This window comes from Falco rusticolus, chromosome 8, assembly GCF_015220075.1.
Source record: "Falco rusticolus isolate bFalRus1 chromosome 8, bFalRus1.pri, whole genome shotgun sequence".
Classification (NCBI taxonomy): domain Eukaryota; kingdom Metazoa; phylum Chordata; class Aves; order Falconiformes; family Falconidae; genus Falco; species Falco rusticolus.
Genome location: NC_051194.1, coordinates 16,533,132 through 16,560,020, shown reverse-complemented (window position 1 = coordinate 16,560,020; position 26,889 = coordinate 16,533,132). Strand labels below are relative to the sequence as shown.

Below are 26,889 nucleotides of genomic sequence, written 5' to 3'. Positions count from 1 at the left end.
AAAGAAAGGGGTCAAATTAGGAACACTTCTGCTCCCCAGCTACGAAGACGTGGGGGCACAAACAATTCCTTTGTCCATAACTCTCCATTTCAAAAGTCCTGTTTGGGCTGAGATTGAGAAATTTTCCCAAATTACTGTAAGAAAGGTAGTCACTTCAGTCCTGCTCTCTTTACTTGCCATGGTGTAGAGGTTCTGGAAGTCTGTGATCAGAAGACAGCTTGTCCTGAAGATCTAGAATAATCATGAGTGGCAAGTTTCTTGGTGTCACCTTCCACACCCTGACAAGTTGTAGAGACACTATCCCTTTATCTGGACCTCAACACAAAAGTATCTCTCAAGAACAAGGCACCTGTATGTGGTGGTTAAGCCTGCAGTCCCTTTGTTCAAGTCCACCACAGAAGGAAGCAATACTGTTAGATGCAAATTCTCTACATGCTTCCAACCCATTGCAGAGACTCAGTATTATCATTATTAACAGTTGCTCAGTGTGGATTCTCCAGCTGCACTGGGACACACTAGCATATGGCTTGCTTTTGCCCATCAATCTCCTCATCATGCTGTGATAAAGCTGCATAGAAGGAAAAGGTCCCAGGAAAGCTAAATGAATCAAGTAGGCAGTAGACAGTTTCTTCAAACCACATTTGTTCAAGTAGTTATAAAGACAAAAAGTTAAAAGTTGACTTGCAAGCTGAATACAAGTGAGGAATAGCTTTTTTCTGTTTTGTTGTTTTACAGGTCAACGTGGCACTCAACACCTGAAAGGACGACTGTTCCGCAAACCTCTCCTCTGGAGTCAAAACTCAAATGAAGGCACTAACTCTATGTTAACAGCACAGTCCCCTGCAAGAGGGACTGAGCAGAAATAAATCCATTAATAAAATAAACAAAAAAAACCCCAAAACCAAAAAACCCCAAGCAACCACTCTAGACCTAGCCAGGTACAGCTATTGGAGCCACCTGCTGTAAGGGAGCTTCTTTCCTCGCCTTGCCCCGAAGTCTTATTAAGGAATGGGCAATTGTGGTCCAGCTAAAAGAGGTGTACATCTGCTATTTGGAACTGGTCTATGGGAAGGCCATTCTTAGCTCCCACTTTTGATCTGAATTTGCTGGGTTTAACTTCTGGGACACCAGAGACTGGCACAGCAGAAGAAAGATTACTAGATGGTGCTGGGTCTTGGGCTAAAGAGCTCCCACAGTTTTTTAGTTCTCCTGTACTCTGCTATGGTGCTTCAGGAATCTAATTAAACCTGAAAGCCATGCCACAGCTTTTCATTCCTCTCTTCATATTTCTACCAGGTCAGAGGTCTTGCTATGGTTCATAGATCTATTCAGTCCTTGTGAAGCTTGTACGTAAGTTGAACAGTAATCTGCCTTCAGTGGTCTGCCCCGCAGTACACATCGCCAAGATGTTAGTGACACCAAACTGACTTTGGACAAATGAGACAATCTGTCATTTAACCTTAGGGATGAAATGAATATAGTTAAGATTAAGACACTTGCAACGTAAAGCCACAAAGTTTAATCTACAACCCTCTGCTGGGGTTATTCTACAAACTATGTAACGGGAACATCACCCTGAGAATACGAAAAATGACAGAGGTTCTCGGTCAGATTTTGGCCTTTGCAAGACTGTCATGTCAGTAAGACTGCAGGAGAAATATGTAAGCAAGAATGCAAGCAAATGTAGGTTGTAAGAAGCTGGCTTGTCATTGCTGTAAATAATCAGCTCTCCATTAATGTTTCTGCTACGGGTTTATAGGCTGTCCCAAGTGAGGAACAGAGACAGAATCAAGTTGCTCTTCCACAGAAAACAGAAGCAGGCAGTCTAAAAAGAGGTCTGCTACAATTACCATATTGCTGCAGTGTGAGACCCAAACCAGTCCACTCCAATTTTACATCCAGGTGGCTTCAATTAATGGGCAAACAACTCAAGAGTCATTTTTAGTTCTCATCTTGGACTGGTTATTTTCCCTATGTGAAGTGGGTGGCCCCTATTCCAGGACAGGACTGACTGGTCAAAGCCTGCTGAAGGAGTGTGAAGGAAGGCTGGTTTATGTAATGAAACAATCAAGGCCCATCACATTTCTGTGGACAGACAGGTTGCATAAAGACAACCGCATACTACACACCAGCACTGTCAAAAAGTGGATAGAGGTCTTCAGGAGTAGTTATGGCAACGCTCAAGTAAGTTAAACACAAAGGTGCTTAACAAAAGTTAAGCTTCTGAGTAAATCTGAATAAGCACAACACTTATTTAATTTTTAATGTAATATTTAATTTTAATATTTAATCCTAAATGTGGTTTTGATGATGTGATTCTGCCCTTTGCTGTTAGTCAAACAAAACCAGACTAAGTTCTTAACATGGGTCTCAGCTGATCAATGGATACTACAGACCTTTGGGTCCTGTAGTCTGCACACATTTAAGACCATGAGTTAAGCAGGAAAGACCAGAGAAACATCCTTCTAAAAGTCCTCTCTCTAAAGGATATCTTTGGATAGGTGTTTTGGAGTAATGTTAATATTCCCTGATGCATGAGGAAAGGTGGTTTGATAACAGCCTGTTACGCATGGACTAGGAGGGGAGATGGTAACGGATAATGCCCAAATGGTCTGGCATCAAAAGCCACCATTTTTTCCAGTGACACTTAACCCACAAGCATCCCAGCTGCAGTCTGTGTACACACTCCTTTTACCCGCCCTTATGGTATTCACATGTTACATACTCACCAGAGGTGTTCTTCTAGAGCATGACAAGAAACCAGTAAAGGATATCTGAGGAGTCAAACTCTTGGAGGCTGTTGCAGAACTTGGTTTAGTTACACAGCTGCTTGGTTGAGAGGCCTTCCCCTGCTACTTGAAGTTCCAAACAGGATTTGAAGGCAGAGTTCTGGCTTGGTTCCTCTTGCTGTAGAGCAAACATTACCCTGGTGCAGAGAGAGTCCTGTACCACTAGGATCTAGGCTGTCAGTTCTCTACTGCAGACTTTTTTTCAGTTCCTCCTCATAAAATAGACAAATTGGTATACTTCTCTTGAAAGTTATTTGAGTTTCTGGGCACAAAAATATGCAGACTTGACAGGTTTTTGAACTTGCATCTGCAATACTTCCCTGTCCTGGACCAGGTCACAAGCAATGACCTTATATTGGTCTTACTTTGCAGGCAGTTCAGATTTACATCTAAACGTAACTTTGCAAATGGGGCATAAGAAGGTTAGCTTCCTTTGTGCCAGCTACAGGCTTATTCAGAGCTCAGATAAGCTGTCAGGAATCACCCCACTGCAAGTCAAAACTTTTCAACGTATGTCCCACAGAATTTTGTGGTGAGATGCTCATGGCTAGTTGGTGAGGGGAGTCACTGCTCTGGGTGGACAAAATTGCATCAAGCCTGTTGGGGTACACTATCTTTCAGTAAGTACCAGAATGGTTGTATCCATAATGCCTGTAAACCCCGATCTTGCATATAAATCAGATCCTTCTTACAACAAGTTGGCGTGCATAAAAGATGAGCTTGACTGCCTATTCACAATGTAAGCAGTAAGGAAAATTAGGACTGAGTGTTGAAGTGCAAGTTTTAGGCTGCAGTAACAGAGCACTTGGACACCATCTAAAGTGCCCTTACATCACCCTAAGTACTGCTGTTCCATCAACCAATTTTAACAAGATTATCTGAAAAGTTAAAACTCATGGAAGAACTTTCCCTGACTGAAAACATAATTAGACAGATTTGTGGAATGTAATTCCACAAAAGCTACTAAACACAAGGAGACATCATCTACTGTAGGAAGTCCTAAACAAGTTATCCAAAAGCATTTACTGCAGAAGCAAAGACAGGTACAATTTTCTCTTCCTCAACTACTTGCTGTATGCCACCATCAGAGCTGAAATCCTGGGTAAAATGGAATTTTCGTCTGAGCCATTACAGCTTCACTTATGTAATATAACCTCTATACAAACACATTCAGAAAAAAACATTCCGAAGATACACTGTTTATACTCCCGCACACAAGATATATTCAGCTCTTAATGAACTGTACAGAACTTTGTCAGACCTAAGAGAAATAAATACTATTTTCATGTGTAGATGTTCCTCTTTAGGAGGAGGAATTGAGTTTCAGTCCTGAAACTTTTGCTAAAGAACACAGATTAAAAGAAAAGTGCCTGCCAGCATATGCACTTACAAAACTGCATAACGATCACCTGTTCTGTACATGTGGTCATGTACATCCGGTTGATCTAGTGTAACTAGTATGATCCAGCAGGGGAGGGTATGCACTAATGCTGGCATGCATAGCACTTGTGGAGGTTTACACAAAGTTTGCTTGGGGTCGGGCAAAAACTTGGTTCTACTTTCAAATATGTGGGCATGGTTTGAGTCTTCTCATCAAGAATAATTTCCAGATTTTTTGCGTCTGGTTTTGCTCAAACAATTCTTCTCTGTACTTAGTAGTGCAAGTCAGCCCAGTGTCCCTAAATTTGGGGGAAGTCATTATGTATATGAAACAGAGCAAATGTTTCTCAAGTCTTTAGTACAACCATATTAACATTCTATAGCTGTCTCTCAAAAACCATCTGAGCCTACAGACTGGGCAGTTTTGATATGCTGTTTGGACAGAGTTGTACAAATTCCTAGTTATACAAAAAAAGTGAAATACACACTAGCATAATAGAAATCAAGTTCTTTGTTTCACTGACCACCGGGAACTGTACTGAAGACAGATATAGGTCAAACTTCTTACCAATGAACCTCACCAGTGAACCTCCTGGGTGCAGCTCCTCTAGGGGATAATTAATTTAGACTCTGTAATAGCTCACACTTGGACTTTGAGCAGAGATTAAGCTGCTACTGCTGAGAGATTATGCATGATTTTGCCAGTATATAAAGAAGATGGATTACTGTTTATGACAGTCTAATCTGAAACCAATAAATGAATTCCAGGTCTGCTCCAAACTGGAGGAGAAATATAGGAAAGATCCAAACCCAATGTAATCAACAACTGCCTGGTTCCAAATATCTCAAAAATATGTATAGGATCACATTGTACTAGTGTTTTTTCTTTTTTTGGCCTTTATCTTGGTGACACATATGTAGCATTTAATCTACAAATGCTACTTTCCCTTCGATAGACAAATTAGATTAACATGTAAGCAGGTGAAGGTGTATTTTACTGATGTTAGAGCTGAATTGTACTACAATTGTTTGCCAAAGTCCTGAATAACTTTAGATTCACTCCAAAAGCTACAACGAGGTCCTTGCCTACAGTCAACCTTCTAAAGTGAAGTTATACCTATCTGGATATAAACAATCTTAATTTCTAAATGGCTTAAAATCCACAATACTACTAAACCCAAAGGAATTGCAAACATTTGAATTTTAGAAAATCTGCCCAGTTATTTAAGTCGTTAATTTCTGACAACCTGAATCAAAATGTGGGCTACAGACTTTACAGTAACATTACTTTAAATAAAACAGTACCGTGACATAACAAATACATCCCTTGTTATACCAAATGTTTTTCTTTAAGGTATTTCTAAAAATTAGGAGACAGTAAATATATGAGTACTCTTAAAAAATAGAACCATTTTGTTTGACAACACTTTCCTTAATATTTTATGTTTAAACCTCTTTTAATCAGTTGGGCACACATTTCACTACTTGTCTGCATGCCTATTAGCTTTAATTGGAGTGGATTTATGGATATGGAAATCTGAAATAACTTCTAAGAGCACTCCACAGTTTACGCTGTTTCACTTTTACTAGTTTATGCTATTTTTATGCTACTTTCCTGGCAAGAAGCTGCCCCACCTCTAGACAACTTAGCAAGAAAATCATTCTGGAATGGGAGATTGAATGAATCCAGGACCATTTTCTCTCATCTGTTCTTTATCCCTGACGGACATGATATTTGCGTGGCCAGGAAAAATGGTGTTTGACTAGATTGCCTGCTCTTCTGAGATCACTAACTTCCATCAGGCTGAAATGTTTTTAAGAAGAGTGACAATTAGGAAGATCTAGAACATCTTTTAGGTTGCTCTAAGACCTTGTGCTTTTCCAAGCAGAAGTCACCTTAGAGAAATTCACCCAGAAGCAGAAGAATGAACAACTATGATTAAGTGTTACTAACATTATATGCTTTATGTGTTACTTCATGAACTGTTTACTTTGACTACAGACCACACAAATAATTTAAATGATTTAACAGTAGTGTTGCTCTGTGGTTGCAGGCACCAGGTCAGTATTAAGATGAAATGTACAGCCCTTCATAGTAGTCATGCCCTGCAATCCTTACTTCGGTTGCCCCAACCGGAGCCTTGCCAAGCTCCCTTGTCTAGCTCTGTCAAACTGCACATTAGTAAGCAAGAAAGAGATTCACAGAAGAATTTCCAGAAGGACAAAAAACCCATCAGGTGTGTCAAATCTCTGACATTCAGAAACCATTTGGGGAAAGCAGCACACGCTGACTTAAGCACTAAAGTATGGATGCTTTAATTAATCCGGGGTGAATTTAATTGCTTTAGTTAAGTGGAAATCGGGTTAAAAATGATGCAGAGCATGCTGGGGTGTGTTAAAAACATGACATATAAGTTGGATGAATCGATAAATTAAAAGCGCACAGATGTTTTAATTAAACCCAGGAAAGTTAACGAAGATCACTAGAGACTTTTAAGGATATGATTAATTCAATTCATTTAAAATACCTGTAGAGCTAGGGGGTTGCCTCCATTTTGGGAGTTAGAGAAGTTCTCAATCAATAAGTATTTAAGCTGTTCTACAAAAAAAAATGGCAGGATTTTTATAGAAGTGACTGAGAAGCATTAATTGCACAATGAATATTTACATTCTTTTGAACACTCAGCAAACTTTTGCTTTGGCCAAAATTTATCAGAAAGGTCATAGTTTTTCTCATAGCCTTCAGAGTGACCTTATCTGTCAAAAAGACAACACTTGCTGTTCCGTCTTCCACCATTCTGCAAAGTGCCTATTTCCATTAGATAATTGCTTTGCTTACAACTATTACACAAATATAAGAAATATGAATATGTTTTCCTACACTATCTCGCAGCAGTTTCCAAAACCACAGCAAATTTTTAAGATTAACTCTTTGGGGTTGGTCACTTGGTACAAGAAAATTTTGTTTCATGAATAGACCCCTATAATATTTTTAATAACAATGACAATGCAGTCTGTAAGAATAAAAATTAAGCAAATGTCAGATACATTTGAACTAATTTAGTAGTGGATTGAAAGGGGTGAAGTCCCATTACTACTAGCACGAAGATGAGCTTAGGTTATCTACATAACCATCAACAAAGATGTTCTCCAAAGATACTGGAGTCCTGAGGGGGAGAGAAAAAGGCCACCATACTGTCTCACTGGAAAAGCCACAGCTGAATAGAAAAAATATTTTCAAGCGCTATAAAACAAACTACAAATTGGGGACAGACAGAAAAGAGGATGTTTGAGTTCAGCTAGACACTTGAAAAATCAACTAGCTGTGCCAGGGTTCAAATGTCTTGAGGACTTTCTCTTGTCAGTACATTCTGGATTCAGCACTTTGTCAGCCTGTTTGCTCCCCCTCCACTACTGCAGAAGCTCTGTGACTATTACTACCTGTATTACGAGAAAGATTGCAGTTCTCCATGCAGTACACTAAGATGATTTGCAGAATGGAAGGTTGACAGGCAGCCAATCCAGTTAGGGCCCTCCCTATCTACTATGTCATTAAAGAGCAGCATAGTTCAATTTTTTTTCATATATATCAGTGCATCCAGGGAAATGGAAGTTACCCGGCACTGATTCTGGTTTACCACAGGAGAATGTGAGTGATCACTTTGTCATATATTTTGTGCCTTTGAAAAGAAAGAAAAAAAGAAAAAAAAATAAAAGGAAGAATTTCTTTCAACTCTCTGCATGATACATGGCACTAGAGGAAAATGTTGATGGTGGATATAAATGTCCTGAAAACACTGCTTTGCAAACCAGAACTATTTTTCTGTGGGAACTAGTAACAGAATCAGAGCCGTGAAAATCCTGCATTAGAAACAAGCAGTGAAGCTGATACAACTACTAGAACATGCAGACATAGATTTTACTTTCTACCAACAGATGGAAATAAACAGATGTTAAAATCAACATGTCATAGAGAAAAGCATGTAGATCTTCATTTGTATGTCTTGATAACTTCATCACTAGAAAAACTGAGGAGAAAGGGAAAACTAAACCATTTCAGAGGTTTCAGTAGCTATCTCAGTGGAAAGAGCCAGTGAGGAATCAAAGAGATAATGCTTCAAGCTCACAAAAAGCAGCACTATGGACAAACACCAAATACGAGCATTATCTTCCAAACATATGTGTTACGATTCATAACAGAGAAGTACTAACAGCATAAAGTAATTTATGCACCCAGAAAAAGAAATGAATGAAAAAGTGAAATATTTCTTCAAATATTTTTGGTAAGATTTTACACCATTCCAAGTGAACGGTGTAAAAACTATTACTTCTCTGGTAATGGTTTAGCTCTGGCTAAACAGCAGTGCAGAAGGTGTAGGATTGCGCCCACAGGCTGCAGCATTCAGGGTATTTAAAACCCAGACTACTCTGGTCTCATTTTAGTTACTGCTGTTTGTCTTTTTGAATTTACCAGAAAAGGTTTTAATCATAATGTGTTTAATTGCACATTTCCACATTAGCTGCAGATATTTAAACATTTTTTCTATGTTCAAATTAGAATCTTTTTTGTTTGCCTGAGAAAGGGAAGGGCCATGATAGCTACCTGAATTTAATCTCACCCAAATAGGGTCTAAATATAGGAAAAGATCTAAATTACAGATTCAAATCTAGATATAATATAGATATGAAAAAAGTCATGCATGCTGAAATCTGAAACTGTGACTCAGGGCTGTTTCTGTTATTCAGGGATGGCAAATGTCTAAGGATCTCTTAACAGCTGTATTTCTATAACATGATTTACAATACTACTTAATCACAGTTGCTTCAATGACATTTACCATCATCGCAAGGACTCCAAGATGATCCCAACACAACTGCAAAGACAAACTCTTTGAACTTAATGAAATAAACAAATACCAGTACAAGTCCATGGAGACAATGCAATCCAGAAACAAAACATAGATTGCAACACAATTAAATAAGCTAACCAATTAAACACAAAAACAAATTACAAAGCATACATCACAGTAAGCACAATTCTGCTCAGCAGAGTATAGCTAGAGCAAAGAGATTCTTAGCCACCAATGGAAGTATTATAAGATTAGAAGAAAAATTTTTAGCTTGCCAGAAACTCAGCTGCACAATGCTTTGCGTCCTGCATGTATTTGTATGCACGTCCACCGCCTTGCTGCACTGGGAACCTTTTGAAATATTCTGTTTATTGGAATCCCATTGAAACAGAAAATATTTGTGCAAATGGATGTGCTGTTGCTGCACATGTATAAGAGGGGAAGAAAGATAAAGTGAAGTAACTGATAATACAGCAGGCTTTGAAAGCAGCTGTGAGAGATCAAATGAATATACCCAGCTTTTAATAAGTATGAAAATATTACTATAATGCTGTTGAAGAAAAACCCATTAATAAGATTTTACTGTGTTTCCATATGCTTTCCATCTTGGACATAAGCAAAGCAAACTTCCTTATCATACTAAGCCAATAAAACTTGGTTCCAGCTGATAGGCCTTAGCTACAGTACTGCCTCTGGCTCTGTCCTTGGTCTTGGTGTTGGCAGGTTGGGTAATGAGTCATCAGATAAAGATGTGCTAGTGCTCACTGAAAGCAGAGACTCATAATGACTTACATGCCCATTTATTTCACCTATCATGTTTTGTCCAGCAGTGGCATTAACAACTTTTCTCAAGTTATTTCCTTCTTCCTTCATTACTGAATTCCTCAGTATTCCCCATCTTTTTCTTAATCCTTTTAGCTGTGTCTTTGAAATTCTCTCCTACAGAAATAAGTCTATCTTTTCAGCTGCACCACTATCCTGCATGCTCTTTGGGAAAAGAAGTCATACAGAATTTCAAGTTCATATGCTGCAATGTGCATTTAGAAACATATGAAAGGGCAATGCAATGCACAGGCACAAATCTGGCTGTACGTTTACTGGCATTTTAATATACAAAACAAATGGTAATTAAATTGCTATACTAGATGTAAGTATTTGGTATATTTAACAACATTAAATAAATATCTTAAAAAAATGTTAAGGCATTTTTGCTGCCCTGTAAAGGCACGATTGTAATATACAGAGGATGGACATGCTTCTAAACAACAGGAGCATCCCCACTTGAAATTACTCAGGACAAGCTCTTCTGTAGATAAATTCTTTATAACTTTGAATTCAGTGCTGGAATCAGCAGAAGCCATAAAAGCTTTAAGAATAATGAGAAGTTAGTTGTTTGGTTTTTTTTTTGTTGAAATCCATATTTTTAAAGTCTGTTTCCTGAAATATTTACAATGCTAAAAGTAGCTCCTGTGTCCTATTGCAATTTTGTAAATATTCCCTTACAAAGAATGAAAAGGATATGAAGGATCAGTTCTAGCCTGGTGCAGGCTAGGGAGTAATCTCAGAACCCTTACATCACCATTCTGTTACTAATAGCATTTCCCTTCCAAACATCTGCTAATCCTCACATTTAACCTGCAATGTACTACAGGGACAGGTACATATTTTTTAAAGCGTAATGAAATGTTAGGACACTAAATAACGGGTATTGTAACACAAATTTAAAAAGATATCTGTTGTAGAATTCTGGAGTCCACACTCCTCAGAGCCCTGATTTTATCTCTAACCTCCAAATGAGTTCACGAGGACTGATACAAAAAGCTGCAGACCAGAAATGATGGTTCCCATCACACTCCTTGCCGCAGTACTGACTGTGTGCCTTGAGCCCCTTTTGGAGCCCTGATCACTAACAAACAGAAAGAATTCAGCCAGTCACCTCTTCTGCTCTTGGCTCCTGTTTAAATTGCTAATTAGAAAGATTTAAGAGTGGTGGATTTTATGGTGGCTCTACTTGTCTACCTGACACTGGATCAAAGCTACTATCTGCCCAGTGGAAAAGGGTCAGGGCTGGGGGGGGCTGGTGGCCAGCTGGGCATGAGCCAGCAGCGTGCCCGGGTGGCCAAGGAGGCCAGCAGCACCCTGGCTCGTAGCCGGGACAGCGTGGCCAACAGGGCCAGGGCAGTGCCCGTCCCCTTGTGCTCGGCACTGGTGAGGCCGCCCCTCGAACCCTGGGTTCGGGTTTGGGCCCCTCACGGCCAGAGGGACATGGAGGGGCTGGAGCGTGTCCAGAGCCGGGCACGGGGCTGGGGCAGGGGCTGGGGCACAAGTGCTGGGAGGGGCGGCGGGGGGAACTGGGGGGTTTAGTCTGGAGAAAGCTCCGGGGGGACCTTATCGCTCCCCACAGCTGCCTGACAGGGGCTGTAGGCAGGGGGGTCGGTCTCTTCTCCAGGTAACAAGTGACAGGACAAGAGGAAACGGCCTCAAGTTGCACCAGGGGAGGTTTAGATTGGAGATTAGGAAAAATTTCTTCACGGAAAGGGTGTTCAAGCATTGGAACAGGCTGCCAGGGAGGTGGTTGAGTCACCATCCCTGGTTTAAAAGATGTGTAGACATGGCGCTTAAGGACATGGGTTAGTGGTGGCCTTGGCAGTGCTGGGTTGACGGTTGGACTCAATGATCTTAAAGGTCTTTTCCAGCCTAAATGATTCTCTGATTGTGGGATCTCACTTCATGCAGGCAAGGTAGCAGCTGATAGACAGCAATGACTGTCAATCATTGTAAAAATAGGTTACATGTCCATTTATTTATTCAGTAATTACTTTAGGCAGAGCTGATGGCACAAAACCCTTTCCAGAGCATACTGCAGTTCCATGAAACTCTGAAAACTGAGTGCAGACAGGCAAGCACTGCCCTGTACACAGAACTCACTTGAAGGCAAGAGAGGACATGATCAGTTTTCCAGGAATGAAAAATATCTGCTAATAAAATATGAGACTGGGAAAACAAGAAGAAAATTTATAAGAAAGGCATTTTAAGGTACTGAGTCAGAGAGGTGGGAACTGCTGGAGAGGAGCATTGCCAAAGACAGCCTTGTCTGTTCAAGTATCAAAAATGATGCTTCCACCCACTGTGAGGGAAGATTTGAGTGACAAGCCAGGGCTGTGCTGCTGCTGCAACACATACGTAAGTTGACACACATACACACATAAACACACAAAACCCAAAAACAAACCCACCCTGAAAGAGATACTAAGAGAGAAGCTGAACATGCTGATTTTTTGTCAACTGCAAGAAAGGATATGAGATGTGTGTGGGTGACAAGTCATGAGTGCGGTATTTCCAAAGAAAAGAACACCCTTCTTTTTCTTTCCTTTTTTTTTTTTTTTTTTTTTTTTAATGAGCACTGTGTAAGTGATAAGAGATGCTATGATTATGAGCACATAAAAAGCTTGCTAATAAACTTGTTATTTCTCTAATTTCTCTCAAACCCACTGCTTCTCTGCCCTCCCCTGCATTCTTGCTTTCTAATACAGCGGGCAATACCATCCTTCTACCTGTCATTAAGCTTCATAATCTGGATGTTTTTTTGACTCATCTGTTTCCTTGCCTCACATTAAGGCTTTGACAAAGTCTTACAGATTCATTCTGCATTGCATTTCTCTGTCAGAATTCTTGCCCTAGCTTTCAGCAAATAAAATCTACATTAAATCAACACCTTTTTCTCCACTGTTGATAAATTCAGTCTTCTGCAGTGATGTCTGTGTGCAACAGTGCTGCAAAAATCATGTTCTTAATCAGTTAATCTAACCTTCAGCTATGTGGCTCTTCTTTCCCAGTTCTGTTTCAGGTACTTTCCTCTTATCACATGGAACATGAACTTCATGCTCCAACTTCATTTACAGACCTGCTTCACCCCAGACTGCTTGCTGCTAGAATTCCGACTTCAACCTCTCTGTGATTTACAATACTTTTGTAAGTCAAATTTAAAAAGGCTTTTCTGAGCTCTTCCCTATGCTCTGTCTCCTTCTGAGGGCCCATTTGCCCTCCATTATCCACATGATGTTATCCATCTGCCCCATTATCCCTCTTTAAAACTGCCTTTTACCACAGTGTTACCCAGTCACACTGCTAGTGTGTCTATAACACAGCCTATCCCATTTTTTCCTTTTATCTCCACATCTATCAATTGGTTCCCATTCATTCCCTTTCAGTTTGCACTAACATGGTAAATTCCTGGAGTAGGCACTGGTTTTATGTATTCTTTTTGCTTGTAAAGCACTAACCACAATAGATCAGTTTTAACAAATACTATTACTCACGACAATCTCTTCATAATGACATAAACGTCACATATTTCCCATACAATTGTTCCTCTCCTGCTCTTTTCTCTGCCAAACCAATCTGCTTTGGGTACCATCATGTCTGATCTAACCCACTTCACTTGTCTGATCTATAATCTGTCATTGCATAAATTTTCAGTGAGTCACTTGAATAGTGCAAGACACATATTCACCAGTTTGATTGTGCCACAAAAGTCCCAAAGTGCTGCCTCACCACAGGCCCAACCTTTTCTGTCAGGCTCCCAACATGTGCAGGACAGGCAAAGGAGAACGGCTATTCAGCACCATCTCTCACCCTTCCCTTTGAAGTCCAGTGAGCTTCTGTGTGCCTGCACTATTTTCAGTTTCTAAAATTTCTAGCCAGTTTATGAAAGCAAATACTGTTTTCCTTACATAGTGAGGAAATACTAACTCACATACATCATTCATTCATGTGGGCCACGTGCCCTACAGCAATGAACCAAGTACTGAATTATTCAGCAAGATGCACTCCAAAATCCACATTTTCCCCACTGCAATATGTCCCAAAATATCTTAAGCCCCTGGGAGCATTCTGGACATGGCACTAAGAGAATAGTGGCAAGCAGAGTATTCACTGGACAAAACACCATTACTTTATGCACTATTGCCCAAGCAATAAGCCTCTGAATAACCTCAGAGGAAGAAGAGTCCCAAACAACTGAAATTTGAATAACAACTGAGAAAAAGCAAGAGCTGCTACTTCTAGAAATTATACCTTACTTACCTAATGAATTGACAGTTTTTTACATTTTTATACAGAGATTAACAGTAGGCACATAACAAAGAAAATGGCAGTGGTAGAATTCTTATTGTGGTGTGGTCAATCATCAGAAACAGCAAATCTATTGGAATAAATTTAAAAAGAGATAGACTACACTTTACAGCTTAGTAACTATTTCAAACTAAATAGATGTCACAAAAGAAATAAAAAAGAAATTTTAAAAAAACCTACCCTTCTTTTTATACTTATTAAAGTGGCGCCGTCCTTTGCCAGTAAGCCAAAAACAAACAGAATGAAAATAAAATAATGAAAAACCCACACAGGAAAAGAAACTGCGAATAACATAAATCTGAAACATTAGAGTTCTTAAAATCAGATTAAAAAGTCAACTGATCAAACATGGTACAAATCTGGTTTAAAAAATCCAAAAGCCTTCAATCAATTTAGATTAAAATATTAAACATGTTTCTTATTACATTGCATAATCAACTGAAAGTTTCTGCTAAATGGCAACTTCATGGCAGCTGACATGAGCTACTTGACTCAATTTTCCTTTTACAAATTGGACACCATCTCTTAACAGGCTATGCTCATCGTGTCAGTGTAGAAATCCCATGTGATGGTACATTGTTTCACCTTTTCAGATTAACTAAATATGCTTGTGATGCAAATCCTAGTATTTTAAAATGCAAAATTTAAGGAGGCCCTGAGAACATTTGCAAAACTGTATGACAGTGTCTTTGGAAGTATTTTTGTTAAAGAAGTGGAAGAGTTGCATGCCCTTCAAATATATTATGAGAAGAAATGAAATTATAGCCAACTCTGAGTCACGTCTAGGAACCCAACTTATTGTAACACTGAACTCTACAAATGGTGAAAAGCAGGACATGACAAAGGATGCCTGCTTGCAGATTTACCACAGAACTTGGCATTTGAAGGACCAAACTATTATCAGACATTAACAGTAGGAACACTAAATAAGAAGGACATCTTGATATACTTGGGTGGTTATGTCATAGAGATTACAGAAAAATAGAGATGAATATAAAAAAAGTGACAACACACCAAAATAACATAATAACTGCATGTCTGATTCTTTAATTGATCCTTGGCCACAGCATCAATAACTCCTACAGACAATTGTAGACAGGAGGTTATTCACAGTGAAGTTCAATTTACAGCAAATCTTCCACTGGCTTTAACTATACATATTTCCTTTGACAGGATACAACTCCACCCACTGAATTACCTTTTGATTATCAGACTTTCTTTTTCTTTATATGCCATGTTTTATCCACATGAGGTTAAATGTATCATTACATTTTTTGTGTGTTAGATGGAATTCTGAATTACGCTAAACTGCAAATGATTTCAAAGGGAATCTTGCCTGAGCAAGGATGGAGTAAATCTGTTGATACTAACTACCTGAGAATAAGTTATTTCCACAGATTAAGAGTGAGAAATAACCCCTCCCAGTATTTGGTAACAGTGTTTGGGAGGGTGAAATTTTCTCCACTTCAGGGTACAAAATTGTATTTCATCCTGTGGGTTGGGCCAAAAGTTTATCTCTTTGTAATAATCTTCATGGTATTTTTCTGGAGCTAATGGATCTGAAGCCAAACCTGTGCTGTCTCTCATAGATCTCCTTAATTTTTATCTTTTAGAACTACATGAATGGAGTAAACAGATGGGGTACCTGAGCACTGCCTGCAAATAGTTTGCAGATGACTCCTCTAAAGATTTGTTGCCTCTGATACCCTTAAGATCAGCCTTTTAACAGGGTCATCACTGGTATACAGGACCATGCTACATATGAATCAAACTTGGGTTTCAACAAATTTGATGCTCTTAGACTGCTGTGTTATTGCATGAATCAAATTCTAAAAGTCATCTGAAGAGCCTGTTCACATTTTCTCCACATTTCTCTACTTGAGTCTTGCCTCGAATTATTTTACAGTGGAGAACTGAGACACTGAAAGATGTGTTGCTAGGGAAATAATAAAAAAATCAGATGGAAAGAAAATCATTATCCTTCCACACTTGTGACAACTTAAATATAAATTTAACATTACCGTAAATGTGTATTAAATGTGTGTCTATACATATAATATGCTGGAAAAGCTTTAATTCTCTATCTCATTTTACTTTCTTTTACCATGCACACAATCCCAATATTGATTTCTGTCTTCTGAAACTGCTCTCACATATAATCAGCATTCAAGTAAGCAGAAGAATCTGTGGTCATGAGAACAGGCATGACAGTACCTGTGAAATGGGTGAGGCATACAGCCTTTACACCTTAACTGAGACGTGCACTTCTGGCTATGTCTGATATTATAAAGATGTGCAGCTATGTGCTTGCAAAGAAACACAAGAATTCTGTCAATACACCCGTTTTGTCATTTTATGGAGTTTTTCAAGCTTCTTTGTTCTTTAGAAATACCATGACATCTGACAAGAAAACAGTAAAAGAGTTGAAAGAAGCTTCCAAGAAACCATTTCTGCTTTTGAGGGGAAAGAGACAACACAGAAAGGACAAGGCAGGAAGCGGAGGGAATGTACTGAGCAGTAGGAGAAGCCTGACAGACACAGTTTGACAAGTACCCTATAAAAAAAGCTATTTATCTGACATAGCCTGAACGAAGTATTTTCTAGCATTAACATAGAATACAGTGTCACAGAGAGGTTCAGTACACAATGCAGGATTGCTCCACAACTCAAAATGTAAATGAATTGATTTAATGGCCATGTATGTGTGAAGGGTGGCAGTGAAGCACATAGTCACTGCATGCATGCTTTCACATGTTAACACCACAGAAATGCATATAACTGTCAGTGTGCATTTATGGTACACAATATCACACCATTTGCTTTGTAATATACAGATATCTCCTCTATATATTTGCCAAGTGTCTTAATTTCTCAGGTAATGAAACAACATGCATGCTGTATTTGAAGCAGTCTTTAAAATGAGTAGGGCTAGCACTGAAATAACATCAGTAGCTTTCCAAGACCCTTGGGGGCTCGGTTTTGTTTTTTTTTGGTTTTTTTTTTTGTTTGTTTGTTTGTTTGTTTGTTTTGGCATTTTTGTTTGTTTGCTTGGGGTTGGCTTTTTGTTGGTACTGGGGCACCTTAAGGAGACACAGAATGGAAATTACTCACTCCAGTACACGGAGCACTTCATAGACACACGGAGGTATGCTGGATGCCACCCTGTTACACCAGTGAAAGAGGTGGGGCATAACAAACTGTCCTCGGGACTGGATCAGGAGTCAAAGAAGAAATGAGCACATTTCTAAGGCCCTTCAAGGCATTTCAAAAAGGTTTCAAACACCAGGCTTTCCCCCTTTGAACACTAATAACCCTATCCCTATGGAAAACAATTTTAAGCATATGACATTGATAGTGTGCCTAAATCACACAAACTGAGAAGGAAGCAAACTGAAACGTTATGACTGTGCTCAGGAACAGCAGGGAATAAAACCAAGTCACTGACCTTAGACAACATATGTGCTACTCGCTGTATAAACTAAAAAGCTCCTCCTTTATGAACCTTTCCCTTGTGGCAGCAATCCCAAACTCTCAGAAAAACTTAGTAAACACATACTGCCAATCCAAAGCTGTCTTTTAGATATCTGCTTAATCCTTGATAATCATGCATCTCCCAGTTTTGGTTGTTAAAATTTACAATTAACATTGAAGGAAAGGTTTATTTTAAGACTTTATCAAGTCCTACTTACTTTCCTAAGAAAGGTGAACTTCCTTTGGTCAAAGAGCAATTGTATATGCAAGAAAGATGCTATGTACTAGAAATAAGGCTCAGTCAAGCCAGAATATACATTACGTGCTATCGATGAGATAAACAGTATTCTGTTGCAGACCAGTTAATGATTATCAGAAAGCATTGATAATTCATCCACTTCTAGAGAAAATAAATATTTTCTGCCATTTCTGCATACTACTTTGGACAATAAAAAAGTTGTAGTTATGGAAGCTCATCAGCAACATAATAATACTTCCACCTGATCTAAGAAAAAACTCCATATTGATCTATTTGAATCCAGGTTGGACCCATGCTAACTAGCAGGCACTGTAGATCCATACATCACAAACACACACTGTGGTTATTTGTAAACATAGGGAAAATGATACCTTTAGCACAATCTGCTCCATGAAATCCTGGAAAACAGTGGCAGACACCTGATACACACTCGCCATTCCCATGACAATGACGTGGGCAGTCTTGCACTGAATCTGAAATACAAGCATCACAGGCACATTAGATGGTTCCTATTTAGGCTACAAATCCTTTGCTTAATGTTTCCTCAGTTTATTTTGTCTTCAAGGCTCAGAAGAACAATCCCTAATAATATTAACCCCACAAAGTTCAGGTGAAGCAGAAAGGTACCAAGTTTTACAGCAGCATGAGTAAGTGTAGAGATCTAGCGACAATACTAAAGCACGGCTACCTGTGGGCACCATCAGAACTCAAAGTCTTCTGATACTGCTCAAGTCCCCTGTTCCACAGGCAGAGAGGACGGCCTCTTAAGATCCCTACAGCTATGTCTGTATTCGTGTAACGGAGCAAACATAATGCTTCCTCAGGAAAATCAACAGTCTCCCTTTTTTGCAGTAAGACTTTGATCGTGCACAAGCACTCTTCCATGTGAAACTGATTATCCCAAGGAGTGTATCTTTTCCTTCTAAAGACATTTAAAGCCTCATTAATTGAGCAGACAGAAATATCTGCTGAACATGACAGAGGAGCTTTTTGCTCTACCAAATATTCTTTAGCCTAAAAAAAACCCACCCAGAAATGAAAGAGGTGCAAGTAGCTACACAAAGGGATGAAGAAGAGGTTTGTAAAAACAGAGGACAAGGTTTAACACAAGAGTTTAAGTGACTGACTGAAGTGTCGATGACTTCAATAATCTGAGAAGAGTAAGCACACCAGCCTGATGATTTCAGCTGTACCAAAATACTTATCTTCCACAATATCTGTTACTATTTGTATAATATATACACTAATTTGCATAATAACAACCTAGAAATAAAATCCCAATTTTGAAATTAATTCTTAAAATCGCTTTCATTTGAAAGCTGTTGGATTTCAGTGAAACATATTTTCAACACTGAATTATTGGAACAAAAATCTAATCAGAATGTTGCTACTCTTCACTATTACTCCCTATTGTTGTGGGACCTGTGGCCCTGAACTAAATGGCTCTGTCAGTCCCAGACACCAAACAAACAGCAGCTGTACAACACAGAAAATGAATTTTGGATTTGGAAGTAGCGCAACTGTACAAAATATTTTTCTGTCAAATTAAATGGAAAAGAGGAAAAAGATTCACGCAAAACTTTAAATCTAATTTCACAGTTGCAGGGCACTAAAAAAACTCAAAAGCAAATATTCAAAGAGATGTCATTAGCTGGGCCTCTTGAAATGATTCATGTAAACAATGAAAGGAAAAATTGAAATGTAATGCTCAAAGATATCAATTTGACTCATGAAGAAGCTTGTCTATAGATTTATTCATTATTTTGCTTCATGGCACACAAAAGCATTTTCTATGTATTCAAATTCATGGTAAATTTAATATTGTCTGGGAGTTAGCATCATTTCTCTTATTCTTTCTCCTCTTCCACATCAGAGAAACTTGCACCTATCTCAGATCCTTTGATTATGAAACAGCTGATACTAGGTGTGTGCAGAAGAACCTCTGAACTGGATAAAACACTATACTTTTCTCTACATTTCAGTCCAATTACTATTATTGCGCTATCAAGTAGGCTACCTGACTATTAGACCTTTGATGCTCTTGAAATCTGTAGCCTAGACCAGGCAACTCTTTTAAGGACAGCTTATCATACCTGAAGGTTTTCTAAGCACAACAGGGGCATAACAAGGTATAAACACAAACGTTCTTGTTTTTGGAGAAGCAGAAAAAGCCTTCTATGTGCAAATATATATATATCAATAAGCATAGCACCTCGTAACTCTTACAAACCCACATATAACATATGGAAGAAAAATATTTTTTTTTTATTTTGATTGAGGTTAACAGAAACAATTACATTTATACTTAATGACACAGTATTTCCTATCCTATACCCTTGGGACTTAAGCCAACTAACTTAATTTTATACTAGTGTAAGAGGAAAAAATTAAGCTTCATATCATCAATCAGGCAAGACCAGAAAAGATCTTCACCTATTTTGCATCAAGCTTAAAAACTCATTTGGACTTTTTTGCAGTTTCTATTTCCCTAAACTAAAAGGAACTACAGACTTATACAATATAGTGCCATTTAACACTTCACCAGTCAGGACAGAATACCACATAGCCTACCTCAGATTTTTTTTTATGCCACTGTGACAAGATATTTAGCAAAGTTCATTAAATGCTTCAAGTTCATCAAATCTTCCAATAAAGGTTGGAGAATTTAGACTCAGTTTGATTTTCAACTAAATGTAACCTTATTCTTCTAACAGAACTGCAGGTTTCTCAGATCAGAGGCTAGATGTTCTTCTGCTCTTGATACTACCATGTTGAGGAGATGACCCACTATTAGGCGGGTAGTAAGCTGTAAAACAGCATATGGCTAATTAATTGACTCAATTAATCTCTGGGGTGACTGCAAACAATAACCTCATTTGCAGGTGTCAGTTTCTTGTGCTGTCTTTCTACTGAGATTAAACAGCTCTCCTGTTGTTGGATACTATACCACCTAGGTGTAAAGAAGATTCTCCAGGGAAGCAAATAAGTATAAAACCGACAAAACATAAAGGAGAGGAACATTAACTGGGGAATGCTTCCACCCAGACTGAACTCATCTGACTCCTGTTCTCCAGAACTAAACTCAAGATCTATGAGAATGCCAAAATCTTAAAAAGAGCAATGAGAAATGAAAATCAGCACCCCATTAAAGATTTTTTGACAGAGTATCATGGAGAAAAAAAATGCACAACACCACAAGGACAAAGAGGCTGAATACTGAAGGCTGTAAGAAAGTATTATGACTTTAAGTAAGCAAAGGTATAAACAAGGAGGAAAAATGCACAGCTTAACGAGATACCTACCCAAAATAACTGTACTGAAAGAGACCACTTCTTTGTCCTTGCCGTCATTGTAAAATGCCAGGTGCCACAAACCCACATCCAAGTACTGAACAAACACAGCCTCATTCTGAACAAGGGTCTGAATACTTCGACGTTCCCGTGGGGATTCCACCACACTCCATTTCTCTTTCCCATCCAAGCGTTCCATGAAATCATACTGCAGGGTGGAAAAAAAAAAGGGAAGAAAAAAAAAAAAAAGAAAAGAAAAAAAAAAAAGAACACAAACAAACAAACCCCCAAACAAACAGACCTGAATACAGAATGGTATTTCAGCTCAAAATCTGACAGTATATTTTCTCTTCTACCTTGTCATAAAATTATATTCCTGGAAGATATGTCAATGTGAAACTAACATTTTCTAGCTGACCATGGAACATACAGATCTTCTATCAGTCTTATCCCTTCTCAAACAGTGACACAGAATTATGCATCTTTGCTCTGCATAGGGGATCAAAAATGTACGCATGGTATTTCTTGGCAGGCTGGGTTCTGAGAAAGAAGTTGAAATCAGTGACTTGACCCATCAAATTTATGTTCCTACACGGCTTTCAAAGCTGGAAACCTTCAACCTATGAGACACACCCCCTCTTCTAAGCAATCGCCAACAATACATTCTAGCTGCAAGAGGAACAGAAGTCTCAGATGTAGCTTCAGGCGTATAATTGAATGGAAGCCTCTAGAACATAAAAACAAACATAAACAGCACAAACGGGAAATGTGTTTGCCTAATGTTAGGTAACTCAGCACCTGATAAAAATACCCTGTACAAGTTTTACATTACAGAGTAAGAGTTGCTTACCTGAGTTTGTATGTGGGAGAATCAGGGGGAAGTAGGATACAAAAACCAGAGGGAGCATGGAAAGGAATAACACAAATCAAGAAGGAATTGAACTTATATTAAGGAAAACTGAGAATTTCTGGTTGGATGGTTTCCAAGTAAGGTAGAACATTACATTAATCTTTGGAAAAGGGATCAAACAGAGCAAGTGATTATTTAGAGTATAAGAGGGATGGCCCCATTAATGGCATGAAACTAAAAAAAGAAGGAAAGAAATTTAAGATGAATGTCAGATAAGTTTCCCATCTATTAAGCTCAGTAAATAGCCTCCCAGTGGAGATGCCACTGGATCACACAATTAAACAGGACTGGAAGAAATATTGGTTAATCTACAACAGGGAATAACTCTGCATAACAAAGCAGCCAGACTAGCTGTCTTAATAAGCTTTTTTCTGCCTTTTAATGTCTGTGATTCTGGAGGTTTCAAGCTGATGCTATGCTCAACTTACTAGCTCTCATAGTCCCTATCTAAGGGAAGCCCTTAAGAAACAACAAAAACAATATATCTAATCTTTTGATAGTTGTATAACAAGTCCCCTATGAAAACACATCTTCTTTTAGACACATTTATCTATGTAGGAGTAGATAGAGATAGATAGACATGTCTAAAGAAAGATGTATGTGTTCAATAATACACAGTAATAGTATGTGCTTGCTTGCTAGTAGTTTCATTGCATTTTCCTACGTTATCTCTAGCACATACAGCCTGTGCTTGAGACAGCTATGAGAAAACATACACCTTCACTTGCTTTCAGTTTAAATAGAAAACTGTAATCTTGCATCCTAGACAGACTTAACATCCACAGAGGGCTGTCTTGTATACTGTATTCCACTCATCAACAGCGAGTTTTAGGAAATAATACCAAATATGCGACAAAATAATGAAGATTCTCCCTTCTAGTTGAAAAGACAGAGAGAGGAACTGATTTAACACTTTAGTGCCGTGCTACACAACTATCTAAAACTGGCGTATAAAAGCTTGCCTTTCTATTTGAAATTTTGTAACAGTTATATATGAGCAATATAGACTTCTCGATACACTTTGCCTTACAACAAAGGGAAAAGTATGGAAGTACTATTACCTTCCTGTTAAACTCGGGGAACTGACACCAATATGCAGCCACAAAGGAAATCCAGGGCAGGGTAGGAATCTGAGCCCAGGTCTACTAATGTTGGAAGTTACTGTCACCATAAGTGCATTATCCACTTTCCTATGCCTTTAATTGTGCAGAAGAGTAGAAGTGGAATAAAAAAGTTTCACCAAACTTAGTATCAGATTGCCACCTGCTTGATCTTTTTTGTCACACAGGATTTTTGCAGAGAAGGTAAATCAGGTAAATTAGTACATTTAAGCCAATGCATGACAGAGATTTGGAGAATTCTGGCATGCCAGTAACTTTCAGAGCATCAGAGGTGCCAAACACACATATATCTATCTTTTAAATCAATGACATTTGGAAACACTGGTAAAACCTATCGTCTAACAGTCAGAGGTTAAGGACAGACTCATCACCTCCTTGGGAAATGTTATTACTTGGGCAACATCTTGGGAAAAGAAATCTTGCTCTTCAGAACAATCGTTCACAAAGGGTCAACTAAGGAAGTAGCAATAAAAGCTGACATTTCTCACTGGCAACATGCTGTTCATCTCTGCTTGTGCTGGCAGGTTCCTCTGCCTCCCCTCTGTTTGATGCTGATTCTACCTCATATAGTAGAGAAGGCTCAGCAGTTGGCAAGATCGAAGGGGAAGAGTATTCAGGCTGAAACTGCTTGAAGTAGTTTTAGCTGCAGAATCTTTTTTCACAATGACGGGCTGTGACCTAGTGAGAACAGGTCCCTTGGCATGACTCCCCATAAGTCTACAATTTTAACTTTGGTAAAGTTAAGATCGGTATTGCCCCTCTTTAATCAAACTATGAAGAAGTATTTCCCGGTCAGGCAAAAGAAAATGACTAAACCTGATTAACTTTATGAATGGTGAAGTACTGGTGCAAACTGATACAGAATATAACAATACATTTTTATCCCTCTTTGAATTCAATATCTTTGAAAAAAGAAGATAATGTACCTGCTGGTGGTGGTTCCCTGGGTGTACAGATCTTCATGTGTCAGCAAGTACTATGTACATATACCCCAAAATCTAAAAACCCTGCCTGAAGGGTCACCAAGACATCACTGTGAATTTGTAACCAGAGATTTCTTCACATGATTGGCTGAATCATCATTTTGCTTCTTGTGGCCCTGTTGATTTTCTGATTTACCGCATTTGGATGATTAATTATTTTATGTATAAAGTTGTGCTGAAGATATCACTCTTGCTTTAAAGCTTCTTATTGACAGATACACATAGGTTAGAAGACCCATCTAGGAAAAGGATGAAAGTACTTTCATGATCACTAAGAATCAACTGTGGAATTTTTACACACACAACTGCTAAGGAAAAGACAACTAAATCACATGAATTAGGGGATGCATCTGTCAAACCAAACTAAATCTGAAGTAATTTGGCAGTTTCACTGACTCTTTTGCTTATGATCCTTTACATTCTGTGGCTTCATACCAAAAGTCACACAAAAATGGCAAAAACTGCTCAGAAGCAAAATGCACCAGAAATCCCAAATGACTACGTCTTCAGAGTTCAATTTTGCAGGGGGGAGTACTTACTATGATTAAAGCTCCATATAAGCAAGTGATTTGCCAGCCTGCTTCTCTAAACAAACTACAAAAATCACATTTTCAGTGAGTTTGTTTATTTTTACTACACAGCATACCAAAACCCTACTGCATACTTTTATTTAAAAACCTAAATCTCATACTAAGTTATTTCTGGGCAATTTGTTTTTATAATTTCTCCATTCAGTGCTTTCTATCCTCTGATGCATTTTATTCATAGGCTAATAAGGACTGTTTTTCCAGCAACCATGGAGAGTCAGCAAAACAGTTTTGGAACTTTAGCTATACAGTAGTGACTCCATTGTACAATGCCATCCATGTAGCACAGAGCGACTGAGCGCGGTGCATGCGGGAAGCGAACTGGTTGTGAAAGCACGGTGAAGCAAGGAGAGCTCGCAGGGTCAAGGCTGAGAACGCAGAGAGCCTGCATGATCTTTGTTTCTTTCTTGGATTTGAAACTATTTGCATGCCTCCACAAAATCCCTAACAGTGTTTGAAATTAGGAATTGAAAAGAAAGATTTCTTACAGCTCTTGTCTTAATAATGGATACATATTCAAATGGAAGGGGGCAGGAAGAAAACCCACGTTTGGCATTGTGGCTAGCATTCGTCTTTATGCCAAAGCCTGTAAGACTTAAGCAGCCAAGAAACATATGTCAGGGAAACTTGTTTGCAAAGTGCTTTAAAATTAGTTCTTCATAAAATCAAGTTGGTAATTATTCATTAAAAGACATCCATGAAACATCTGATACCCACAGTGACAGCCAACAGCTTTGTTTCAGCATCTGAATGTGACACAACCCAACTAGTACAATGCAGCACAGTTGCCATCAGGTAACTTTAAGGTGGTCAGAGCACCTAAATGTGTTTGAGCACTGCCTAAAACCAAGGTAACACCAAAGCTTCCCAGTTGTTTCAAATAAAGCCATTTACTGTTCTAAATGACATTAATAAACAGTTTTAATTTTGACATGAAAAATCTGTAAGTATAAAACCCTGCTGGAAATGAAAACACTACAACTCCATGTACAGCCTTCTCCACACATCACAGTGATGTTTCTATAAGGTTACCTTATTTCATGCGTCATTTGGAATGTTCTACCAACATGTAGTAACATCATAATTGCTGTAATCTCTGTAAAGTCACTTCATGCATTATTTGACATTTACAGTTCATTTTCTATACATTATCAATTTTATTAATACGACTATCTTCTACTAATTTTCTATTGCTCATTCAAGCCTACAATGTGCATTTCGTTATTTCTATGTAGTACTACAGAGGCTGGAAGAATTTTGCTTGAAAGCAACACACTCCTGTTTGTAGTCTGCTTGCCACTCAAAACTGCGTTTTTACCTCTCCTCTAGAGCTCCGTTCCCCATGCACATGGCACACAAGGCTGCTTCTAGACAAGATTACAGCTACATCAGTTTGACTGACTAAACCAAGCATTTGGAATATTTGCTAAACAGTAATAGTGAGAAGGTTAAATCTCAGCAGGGCTCTCAGACAGGAACTGCATCTTGTTGTCTCAGGTTAATCATGTACCTAATTTGCTGATTATTGACTTGCTCCCACAAAGGATTTTACTTGGCTTGACATATCAGCACTGATCAGTGATGAACTGTCAAGTGGAGTTGTTCACTGCTTTACAGCTCATGTCCCTAACCTGCAGAAACAAGGATTTTAAATTTCAATTTTAAAATATTATCTGGTGTCAACTTCAGACTATTTTCATTACTACAAAACCATTGTGCTCCTTTTTGTCAGAACAAGGCTTCTTTTCACTAACTGAGGTCTGTAACAGCTTGCCTTTCTTTTTCTAAAATTATTTCTCTTGGTAGCAGCTTGGCTGAATTTTGATTGCTGGGCAAAAATGCCAAGCGATCATCTGCTGTACCACCCTGTTGACAAGCACCAGGACCCTGCATGGATATGGAAAAAGAATTCTGCAGAATATACTGGTGGATTTCATTAACTTCAGTTACGGAAGTGGGTTGGCATAGATTCCTTTAAAGACTAGAAAACAGGTTCTCTGGGGAGGAACCCAGCTCAGGAGGAAACAGTTGATATTTCTCATTATTTAATTTGACAGAAAGGTCACAAAACTTATATCTTATCAACAGAAGATAAGAGTGCAAGAAAGAAAAGAAA

General features: G+C 38.6%; 1 protein-coding gene across 3 annotated transcripts in view; it reads right to left on the bottom strand.

The window, feature by feature from the left end:
- Positions 1 to 26,889, bottom strand: part of TENM2 (teneurin transmembrane protein 2) — a 698,113-nt gene that overhangs the window by 93,172 nt on the left and 578,052 nt on the right. For all 3 annotated transcript variants that reach the window (XM_037398907.1, XM_037398909.1, XM_037398910.1), the window contains exons 11-12: positions 21,185 to 21,380; positions 18,254 to 18,355 (exon numbers count right to left, since the gene is read on the bottom strand). In XM_037398907.1, the coding sequence (XP_037254804.1) occupies positions 18,254 to 18,355; positions 21,185 to 21,380 (298 nt within the window). The remainder of the gene's footprint in view (positions 1 to 18,253; positions 18,356 to 21,184; positions 21,381 to 26,889) is intronic.